Source organism: Conger conger, chromosome 13, assembly GCF_963514075.1.
Source record: "Conger conger chromosome 13, fConCon1.1, whole genome shotgun sequence".
Classification (NCBI taxonomy): domain Eukaryota; kingdom Metazoa; phylum Chordata; class Actinopteri; order Anguilliformes; family Congridae; genus Conger; species Conger conger.
The window spans coordinates 28,135,737-28,147,376 of record NC_083772.1 but is presented as its reverse complement, the minus strand read 5'-3'; the positions used below and the strand labels follow the sequence as shown (position 1 = coordinate 28,147,376).

General features: G+C 38.4%; 1 protein-coding gene across 1 annotated transcript; it reads left to right on the top strand.

Annotated features, from left to right (window-relative positions):
- Positions 1-560: 560 nt before the first annotated feature.
- Positions 561-10,236, top strand: LOC133107507 (extracellular calcium-sensing receptor-like). Its single transcript, XM_061216494.1, has 6 exons — positions 561-649; positions 771-1,056; positions 2,836-3,407; positions 3,826-3,949; positions 4,458-4,581; positions 9,323-10,236. The coding sequence occupies exons 1-6, from the start codon at positions 561-563 to the stop codon at positions 10,234-10,236; spliced, it is 2,109 nt and encodes a 702-aa protein (XP_061072478.1).
- Positions 10,237-11,640: the final 1,404 nt, after the last annotated feature.

Genomic DNA, 11,640 nt, shown 5'->3' with positions numbered 1-11,640 from the left:
TACAGCAAATTAATTTTGAGCCACTGAAAACTGAGAACTGTGTCAGACCAAAGCCCAAATAAACAGCTAGAACCTTACAAAATACCCTAATGTAACTGGGATGTTTTAAATGGGGTAACTTGGTTACAACAATTATCAAACTAGCCAGTCTAGCGAGGTAAAAACAGGTGCTTCTAAGAAAGAATACATAAAACAAAATCACATACAGTTCTTTACAGTTTTTGTTGGTATTAGACAAGAATACAAATATTATTTGACACTTGCTCTCCAAGGAATCTGTTGTTTAGTTTGTTGGATTATGTCACAACAGCACTGCTATGCCCTTCAGGGAAAAAAACATTAAGCTTCTTCTCCAGAAGCTACACACGTGCATCCTGAGGACTGATCTGACTATATAAATGAGAGGCAGTTCTCCAAAAACGTGAAGAGGTACGATGGCAAGGCTACATGAAAGGTTACTATGCATGATATTATTTCTGAAGATAGCAGCAGAGCGTGATTTTGGTTGCAAGCTGTTAGGCAATTTTGGACTGCCAAGTATATTCAAACAGGGTGATGTCATGCTCGGAGCAATTTTTCCCGTGTTCAATAAAGAAGAGAGTCGGAATGTCTCATTTCAAAAAGAACCACATGGAGGGAACTGTGTTGGGTAAGAGCCTGATTTAAGTCAGATTTAAACACAAGAGGAAATAGCACCTTTTCTGCAACTACACTTGCTTAACCCCTTGCTCATGTTAAATCTCCTGTAAAGTCCTGTATACTTTCTACAGATTTGACTTGCGAGCCTATCGTTGGGCACAGGTGATGATGTTTACGATAAAAGAAATCAATGAGGACCAGAGCCTGCTCCCAAACATCAGCTTGGGATATGCAATTTATGACTCCTGTGCTTCCCCAACAAACACATTGCGAGCTGCTCTCACTCTGGTAAGCAGACGAGAGGAAACAAAATCAGCAGCTGAATGCAATCCTCCGATATCTGCAGTTATTGCAGAATCAGGATCATCTCAATCTGCAGCAGCTGCCGGAGCACTTGGACCATTTGGTGTACCAATGGTAAATTCTAACTGTTGCATGTGAGAACAAGACTGAATTTAAGAAGTTCTTATCCTTAAGATGAAATGGGAAATTTAAGCAGGTCCTATATAATAGCAATTTAATATACAATTATTGTAAAGTGCAGTGACCACAGAACGTAGATAAGAAAAAAGGTGCAAGCTTAAATGTTTGTTTTGTAATAGTTGTTAGTAACAGTGTTGAGTTTTATTAGTGTGTGGGCTGAAATTAGTGCCAGCAGAAATTTACTTTGAATTGCACAATATAGTTCAGTTCTTACATTTCATATGACACACACTTAAGGGTACTTAGTAAAAATAAACAAGCAAAGATTCAATAAAACTCCAAACAGTGGTTAGCACCTTAAGCAGCAACAAGTTTTTTTATATTCTATGTGACACGCACAGCACATAACTGAGCTAGATAAAATAAAATAAATAGTCTTTACCCAAGAATGACAACAGAACTAATAACAGTTAGGCTATGTAAAAGCTCTGAGAAGCTAGCCATAGAAAGACTTCTCATTTTAGAATGCTGGTTTGTATTTGTAAGCTTTTTCTACCAATTTATTGCTGTGCCATTTAAGAGCTCACACACACACTGACCACAGACAGCTGATGCTTTGCTTTTAGGAAATGTAGAATTATGAGCATATCCATTTGTTGCAGATGTGTTTTCTTTACTATGTTTAGCAATGACTACACAACTATACGAATCAAGGTAATGTCAGTGTCCTTTTCACGGCATGGGTCCAGCAAACCAAATGCATATAATCCTTTCGAATTTGAAATGTTGATAGAATGTCTCACATATTCTTAAAATTTCTCTGAAGGAATTATCATTGTTCTCCGCTTCAGACCACCTTTATTGTTTAACACTGCAGTTATAATTTTCCACATTGTGTATGAATTAAGATTATTTTTCAGTTTGAAAGTGTGGCTTCAAAAGTTCCAAAAATGTGTGTGTGTGGGGGGGGGGGGGGGGGGTAGTGGTATTAGTTATTCATTTTGGTCGGTATTAACAATTTTTACAGAATGCATGCACATAGAAATAAAGAATGACAATATTGATCGAAAAAGGTGTAGGCTGAAGCTTTAGCTTATTACACCTACCATTTTTACATAACATATTCACATATTCAACCCTTTCACTACTAGGTTTACCATAGTCAATACACCATAGTGACAGGCGTTAAATATGAACATGCTACTCTTTACCCATGATGTGTGTATTCATATAACTTCATGCATGGGCAGACTGAACTTGGAAAATAGTTCAACAGCAGTCAGATTTTCAGCACAGTCTATGTTATTGGTGTTACTTTGTTTAGCACATACATGTATGTCTGCAGTAAGTATACAGTTAAATGTAATAAGCTCACTTGTTAGCAGCTTTTTCTCACTCATGGAATACATTTGTGTAAAAACCCAATGTTATTTGCTCCAGGGAAAAGTTTTCAAGTCTTTTCAGGGACACTTGAGTTTTGCAAGTATGTCAGCAAATAAATTGATGAAAGGAGTAGGTTAGGAGCTATAGTACCCGACTATTGTTGTACTAATTAACTGCAAATGTGATATCCTATCAATTGGACTAAGCAGCACCTGAAATTCTGGACAAAAAGAGGATACATTTTTTGATGTATTTTCACCCTATGGAACTCATTTCTGCTGTCACTAATTTCCGCCCATATTAGTGCCTTTAATAAAATTTAAGAATAGGACGTTAATAAATGTCTCACATTTAAAACATAGTTTTATTGATGCCTATATATTCCATTAGGTAAGTTACTTCTCAACATGTGCTTGTCTGAGCGACAAAATTAAGTATCCTACATTTTTTCGCACAATTCCAAGTGATTACCATCAAGCCAAAGCTTTAGCCTCTCTTGTCAGACGATTTGGATGGTCATGGATCGGGGCTATTCAAGCTGACAATGATTATGGACGAAATGGCATCATGTTATTCACAGAGGAAGTAAAAAAGTTTGGAGTTTGCATTGCATTTATTGGAACAGTTTTAAGAACATATCCAAGGAGTAAAATACTGGACGTGGTTGAGATGATTAAACGTTCAACAGTGAGAGTGATTCTTGCATTCGTTCCAGAAGGTGACCTGTATCCTCTGATGCAAGAACTTGTAATGCAAAACATCACAGGTATCCAGTGGATAGCAAGTGAAGCATGGATAACTGCAGCAAGGCCATCTACCATTGAGATTTTCCGGTCTTTTGGTGGTGCAATTGGATTTGCAACCCGCAAAATGGCAATGCCTAAACTGAAAGACTTCCTTGTGAACATAGATCCCTTACCTGTTCAAGGGGATCCTTTTGTGAGGGATTTTTGGGAAACCATTATGGGCTGTGACTTAGATTTGACCAAAGAGTCCTCTCCATCTACTCATATAGTGCCCAAAAGCAGACCATGCACAGTAAATGAAAAAATGGATCCAGCTCATGTTTTCTTCAATGTAACACAACTACGGGTGTCATATAATGTATACAAAGCAGTGTATGCCATTGCACATGCTCTTCATGATTTGATATTTTGTATGAATGAGAGTAAAAAAAATCCAAAAAAACCATGCATCAACACCTCACAAATTGAGCCGAAGCAAGTAAGTCTATACCATGTTTGTGAAAATCTCCCTTTAGCTAAGTGTTTGTTCACATAAATTTCTTTATTTATCAATCATCCATCCAAAAAGTAACTGCACTCTTTCATAGAGACCTGATTAATTAATGGATGTTTGCGTACATTTTCACATTGTCCAGGTCAGTGATCGCCTAAAGAGTGTGAATTTTGTAAACAGCTATGGGGAGACTGTGTTCTTTGATGAAAATGGAGACCCTCCTGCTTCATATGACATCATCAACTGGCAGCTGAGAGATAGGGAAGTACAGCATGTGACAGTGGGACATTTCAGGACATCAGCGCATGGATACGAACTTGTTATTGAAGAGGAAAACATCATCTGGAGTACAGGAAAAGCGGTACTGGCACCTACATTCCAATTTCACTCATTTAAAATTGAACATATATACAAAATGTTCATGCTATTTTAATAGTAGTGTGAAAGGAGCGATTCCTCTTCAAGGAATCTCCTAAAGCATATTCCTTTAATTTCTTTGATGTGCTCTTTGAAACTAATGGAAAATAATATAAACACACCAAATGAACATCCAAACATGCAAACTTCAAAATTAATCAGATGAGTTACTTGGTTAGAAGTTACTATACTAAATGTGTAAAAAAAAAACATTCAGTTCTACTAAAAGGGGAAAAGCTGATATATTGACTTTTGGAAAAGTAACACTTACAAAAAAATACAAAGAGGCTGTCATGTTGGTGGCATGTATGATGATTCATGAATTTAATGAGATAAGATTTAAATTTCCATGACAGATTCCTGAAGCAGTATGCACAGAAATGTGCCCCTCAGGTTCAAGGAAAGCACAAATTAAAGGCAAGCCCACCTGCTGCTTCGACTGCATTCCATGTGCAGACGGAACAATAGCCAACACAACAGGTACAGTAAGAATCCTTCATAATAATTAGGAATATTCCAAGCATTATTTCTAAGATAATAATCTTCTACAAAGAAATGTGTGCCAGTAGGCCAGTAGGCAATAGTGCAAATAATTTTAATTTCTGTTGCATCCTCTGTTGCATCCTCTGGTCCTTATTTAAATAGATTATCTTGCATTACCTTACAAAACGGGAGTGTAAGCAGCTGACATAACACTGTCATACACATTACATAACAGTTGTCACAAGATGGCATAACAAATGTTAACAAATGGTTATGTCAAATTATCTAAAATGGTCAAACCACATTTTAGGGTATGTTCTCAGCTGTTTCTGATTATTCAGGTATATTCAATCACCCTGAATGCAGGTATAAAAAAAGCTTTCGGTATCAATTTGATTCTAGGTTTTTGATTATTTGAGTTATTGGATTATTGGAGCTATTTGTCAACATGAGGACCAGAGGTGTGCCATTGACAGTCAAGGAAGCTATTATGAGACTGAGAAATAACAGAAAAACTGTCAGAAATATATGCCAAACAATAGACATACCTAATAAAACTATTTGGAACATCATTAAGAAGAAAGAGAGCACTGGGTTAGCTCAGGAATCGCGATGGGGCTGGTAGGCCAAGGAAGCTCTACAGTGGATGACTATTGTCATAATGAGGAAAAACCCCAAACGCCTGTCCGACTGATCAGAAACATGCTTCTGGTGGCAGGCATGGATATGTCAGTGACTACTCTCAGACTTCACAAACAAAAACACTTGTTTGTTGCAAAAACACGATGGCCAGGTTACAGTTAGCCAAGTAGTACCTAAAAGGGCTTGCAGAGTTCATCCATCCATCCATCCATCGTCACCCGCTTATCTGGAGTCGGGTCGCGGGGGCAGTAGGCAAAGCCGGGTATTCCAGGCGTCCCTCTCCCCAGCAACGCATTCTAGCTCCTCCTGGGGGATCCCGAGGCGTTCCCTGGCCAGGAGAGATATATAATCTCTCCAGCGGGCCCCCTGGTCTCCCTCGGGGTCTCCGCCCAGTTGGACGAGCCCGGAAAACCTCCAAAGGGAGGCGCCCGGGAGGCATCCTGATGAGATGCCCGAACCACCTCAATTGGCTCCTTTCGACGCGAAGGAGCAGCGGCTCTACTCCGAGCTCCCTCCGGATGTCCGAGCTCCTCACCCTATCTCTAAGGCTGAGCCCGGCCACCCTACGGAGGAAGCTCATTTCGGCCGCTTGTATACGCGATCTCGTTCTTTCGGTCACTACCCAAAGCTCGTGACCATAGGTGAGGGTTGGGACGTAGATCGACCAGTAAATCGAGAGCTTCGCCTTCCGGCTCAGCTCCTTCTTCACCACAACGGTCCGGTGCAACGCCCGCATTACTGCTGACGCTGCACCGATCCGCCTGTCGATCTCACGCTCCCTTCTACCCTCACTCATGAACAAGACCCCGAGATACTTGAACTCCTTCACTTGGGGCAAAGACTCGTTCCCAACCCGGAGGGAGCAATCCACCGTTTTCCGGCAGAGAACCATGGCCTCGGACTTGGAGGTGCTGACTCTCATCCCGGCCGCTTCACACTCGGCTGCAAACCGCTCCAGTGCGTGCTGAAGGTCACGGTCCGATGAAGCCAGCAGAACCACATCATCCGCAAAAAGCAGAGATGCGATTCTGAGTTCAGAAAAAATGTATTGTGGACAGAAGAGACCTGTTTCCAATTGACTTGTATCAGAGTTCTGGCAAGAGCAAAGTGTAGAGGCTTAAAAAAGAACTGCCCCATAACCATTTCACATTTTGTAATGGACAGAAGCATCTTATCTGCTCAAGTTCTATCAAAGGCCTCCAAACTCATTGGATGGTGCTTCATCTCACAGCAAGGCAATGATCATAAACATAAACCAATGCTCTCTTTCTTTTTAACAATGTTCCAAACAGTTTGTTTCAGTAAACCTATCATTTGCCCTAGGTCTCTGACTTTTTTCATCGGAAATACATTTTCGCAAATAATGTTTTAAGATGTCAGTTTTTTCGTAGGTGCCAAAAAAACTTCACTAGTGGGCTCAGCTGTTCGTATTGTGCGTGGAAATGAAAGAGCACAATCCATTAATTCATATTTTATTTTATTATATATATAATATATATAATATACATTTTATTTTGAGTGACAAAATTATTTTAATATGCCAATTGGATATTATAATTGTTCATATCTTATAAAAATGTAACAAGGTTCAACATTAAAATGGGTGACGTTTCATTCCGGTAAACCTGATTAATTAATGCTAAAAGGGAGTTGAATATAAATTCCATAAAACACGTATGGGGCATTGCGTAGCCTGCTACACCAACAAAACAACAAACTATAACGGTGAGTTCAAGTTATACCTGCAAACATCATGGTAGGCTATAGAAGTGGCATGACATGTGGCTATTGTGCTTAATTTGTGAATTTAGTTTTTTGCCTCGCGTTTAATGTCAGAGGTTGACGTGAACTGTTTTTCCTAGTTGGAAGGTGTGTTCATTCGTTCATTCTGATATGATGTGAATGCAGCATTAGGCTTTGCGTTGTATTACAGCTTTATTAGAAGATTAAAAAGTTTTCGAAATATGAAAGGTTCTACAGGTCCTGGAGTTAAGATAGAGATGATCATGAACACCAGTATATACCAAGATATTTAAATAAATAATAAAATGAACTATTAAGTATTTATAGACAAGTTTATACTGTTTAAAGCATGTTATAGCTTGTTGTACTTCCATTAACAGAACTTCACTCCCCGCTTCGGAAGCTTTTTTATTTTTTTGACTATCTCTTTAAAAATTCCATATATGGCGTTTAGTAGCATCAAATTATGCTCATCGCAAATTTTGTGCATGTGCTTTTGATTTATGATTACTTGGAATTTATCAACATACACATGTGGATACGAAAAAAGGCTGTGTCTATGCGTGTTTCAGAAATCTTGTGAAAGTTGTTTCCGATCACACACATTTGTACACGGATTTCCAAAAATATTGATAAATGAGGCCCATTCTGTGGATAATTCAGAAATATTTGTGCCTTTTCTAATTTCATGACTGCACAGTTCATAAAATTTTAATTAGACCTCAAAATTCTACATTTTGATGATGAATTGTCCATAGACTTAACATGGTGAGACACAATACTAACATGAATGAAGCTACTGTAATTGAAAGTTTAAAATAAACATTGTTAACATGAGACCATTGTGTTCAGCAGCGTTATCGCGTGTAGGTCATCGCTAGGTGACATTACATAGCCCACGGACAGGCTAACAGCAGTCAGACTCACTGTCTGTCCAAAGTGGAAAGTAAAAACAGGAAAGAACAGGTGATGGCCAAAAAGAACTTACGGCTAAATCAGCAGCTATTTCAGTTAGTTTATTAGGCTAGTCATAAACACAGACAACGTGAGGTCACTAAGCTAGCCGGCTAGCTCTATCTACACAGAAAAATGGTAGTGACAGTGTTAATGCCAGCTAGTTAACTAGCTAGCTAGCGTATATGTAGGCTTTTAAAAGTTATATCTTGCTAGCTAGTCAATTGGCTGACATGGAATATTTCTCATTACACATGAGAAAACATGCAGTCTCACAAGAAAGAAGGAACTTAATATGAAAATAACGTTTTGATGGCATACAGTTGGCATCTCCTTAAGATTTGACTGGTTGAATACAGGACGATACATTTTAAAGGCTTACTTCTCCAAAGCTAAAAAATGGATATATTGAATACTTTCAGTGTGTTTCTTCAATGCTCTCTTGTGCAAATTGCAGAATAAACCAAGAAAGTGTGACCAACCACCAACTTTAAAAATTGTATGCAACATAACGGTTTTTGGGCAAGCTATGTTGAAAGAGTGATACAAGATATTTTGTAGCATTGGACATGAAATAAATCATGCTTTACAAAAATGCCTTTAACTTTAATATGCTAAATTGCCAATACACTTTACAGTGCACTACTCTAAGATTGTGAATTTCTTGAGAGGTTTGAATCTTAAATAATCTGCCTAGTCTGAGTCTGTGAATTTGATACTATTGTTTTATTTTACATTTGGTACAATTTGCTTGCACACTGCACACATTTAAGAAGACCAGAAAAATCGCTGTAAATCAGTTCATTCATTGGCCAGAAATTTGCCAGAGCAAAATGTACACAAGCCTTTTGCAGGTGCACATACAAATCACAGAAATCAACCGAATATGGAAAACAGCATGAAGCCAATGTGGGTACATTTGCTGATAGTGGGGATAATTCTGCTTTGGTGTTCCTACAAAATAAATTAAACTGCTCAGTATGAATGACTTATAAGGTTCAGGTTTGTCAACAAAATGTTGCTTGATAGATGTAGCCACGTGTTTTCATTTACTTGTGGGTGGTATGTTTTGAGAGGAGTTACGGGGAGAGGTGGGGTAGCGGGGTAATCCCCACCATTACCATACAACCTTGCTGTTTTTTTCAAAATAGATTTTATATTTGACTTCAAATGTTTTTTTTAATAGTTTTTGACATTACTTTGAATAGATATTTGGTGGATGTGTAGTGGATACATCCATCTGTGATAATGCATGGTTATTTCCAACCCGTTTTGCCATTTTAAGGCCAGATTACTTTATGGGAGTAACAACATTAGAATGTATTTGAAAAAGGCTTGTGATTTTAGTAAACAACTAATCTGATGCAAATTTCAGCATAATTTTGTCTGTTGTTTGTAGGTGCAACTGACTGCATCCCATGTCCACTGGAGTACTGGTCAAACAAAGCAAAGGACCAGTGTATACCTAAAGATATAGAGTTTCTGTCTTATCATGAGGGGATGGGAATTGCACTTACAGTGGTATCCTTGTCTGGGGTATGCTTGGCATTTGCAACTATAGTGGTCTTCTTTAACTTTAAAAACACCCCAATCGTGAAGGCTAACAACTCTGAGCTGAGCTGCCTGTTGCTCTTCTCTCTACTGCTGTGCTTCTTGTGCCCACTCACCTTCATCGGAGAACCCACAGTCTGGTCTTGTATGCTGCGTCACACAGTCTTCGGCATCACGTTTGCACTCTGCATCTCCTGTGTACTGGGAAAAACAATTGTGGTGGTCACTGCCTTCAGAGCGACACTTCCCAACAATAACATGGCCAGGAAGTTTGGCCCAATGCAGCAGCGGATCATAGTTTGCTCATGCACCACTGTGCAAATCTTCATCTGTCTGCTCTGGCTCACTCTCAATCCCCCTTTCCCAGACAGAATATTTAAGCAGAGTGACAAAACAATCATCCTAGAATGCAACACAGGATCAGAAACTGCATTTTACGCAGTCCTTGGATACATAGGTATTCTCTCAGCAGTTTGCTTAGTGTTGGCGTTTTTAGCCAGGAAATTGCCAGACAATTTCAATGAGGCAAAGTTTATTAGTTTCAGCATGCTCATTTTCTGTGCTGTATGGCTAACATTCATACCAGCATATGTCAGTTCACCAGGAAAATACACTGTTGCAGTTGAAATATTTGCTATTCTGTCCTCAACATTTGGCTTATTGTTTTGCATATTTGCTCCAAAATGCTATATAATTTTAATAAAACCAGAAAAGAATACAAGGAATAATGTCATGGGTAAATTAGTAACAAAACGATTATGAATGTACTTTTTTTTTGCTCAAATGTTCTAATTTATGCAATATTCCAAGAAAGAATTAAAAACATTTAATTTGCCTTGACCAAGACTATGTCCATTCATTTCAGTCTTTCTCCCACCAGCTTCAGTAAATGTAGCCACATACTACCAGCAGTCACATTAAAAAACAAAGACGGTAGGAGAATATTGAATGGCAAAAATAATAAAATATTGATAATTTATAGCAATCATTTGATGAAGTTGATAAAGACTGTAGATGGGGATGAATAATTGTAGGTGTTGAACTCATAGAGTTGATTGGTTTAGCCTATAATGCATGGAGATTATACATCCGATATAGGAGATAGGACAGAAGAATCCCATCCTTCAACTGACAAAATACAAGATGAACGTGTGACTGTCCTCGCTATTCTAAAGAGACAAAGAGTTGCTGCGTGTTCAGCTCCCATAAACCTCGACACAACAGGTAACTGAGACTCGTCAGTCATTCCTCACATAATGCACGAATGAGAAATAAAAATAATGTGCTATGGAGATGGAATAATAAAATATAACAAACAAGCCCTGATTGAACAAGATGCAGGACTTAAATAGATAGACACGTAGCTGACCAGGCAGTGCCTGGAAACTAATCAGACAGAAAGCTTAGAAATTGTAACATAAATGAGGTTGAAATAGAAACAAATCAAGTCCTCTTTAAGACCAAGCCTGAACCAGAAATCAAGTGGTTTGTCAAAATTTCTCATAGTTAAGTTTAAGACGGCCCATGCACAAACTGCAAGAAATGTCATGATGGGAAAAGAACAATTTAATATGACCATTTTAAGGTTGTGAGCTCATAAGCTGCCTATATCCCATGCCAATGAGATCCCTTCCAAAATCAAGTGAGTATTTTTCTATATTATGCCAGGATACTGAGAATATGGCAATGATATCTAAACTTGGTCTACTATTATTCATGTGAAAATGATATTGAATCAGAAAACATGATTCCCATGACAACCGTTCAATCTTGAACACGACCACTGAAAACCGAGAGTTGTTGGGAAAACAAACAGGTAAAACATTACCAGATACATGATTGAAACTATTCACTTATTGGAAAGTTGATGGGAAACTCACTTAAACAAAATCTCTAATAGCTTATGCATTGTTTTATTTAGGATTGCTGGGATTGAGCAAGCTTTTAAAACATGTTCCCTAGTAATCTGTTGTTTACTTTGTTTGGATTGTGCCACACAGCACTGCTATGCTCCTCAGGGAAACAGACATTTAAGGTAGTTTTGCAGAAGCCACACCTTCACCTAAAATTACACACAAACATCCTGAGGATGAACTGCAATATATACATGAGACGCATCCTTGAGTTCTCTAATAAAGCCAAGGGACACAATGGCAAGGCTACATG

What these genes read in the sequence shown, in the direction of transcription:
- LOC133107507 (XM_061216494.1), top strand. Translation starts at nt 561, where the DNA reads ATGCTCGGAGCAATTTTTCCCGTGTTCAATAAAGAAGAGAGTCGGAAT. An exon ending in AGGGATTTTTGGGAAACCAT is followed by an intron (nt 3,408 to 3,825) that starts TATGGGCTGTGA and finishes TCACATTGTCCA; the next exon opens with GGTCAGTGATCGCCTAAAGA. An exon ending in AACAATAGCCAACACAACAG is followed by an intron (nt 4,582 to 9,322) that starts GTACAGTAAGAA and finishes TGTTGTTTGTAG; the next exon opens with GTGCAACTGACTGCATCCCA.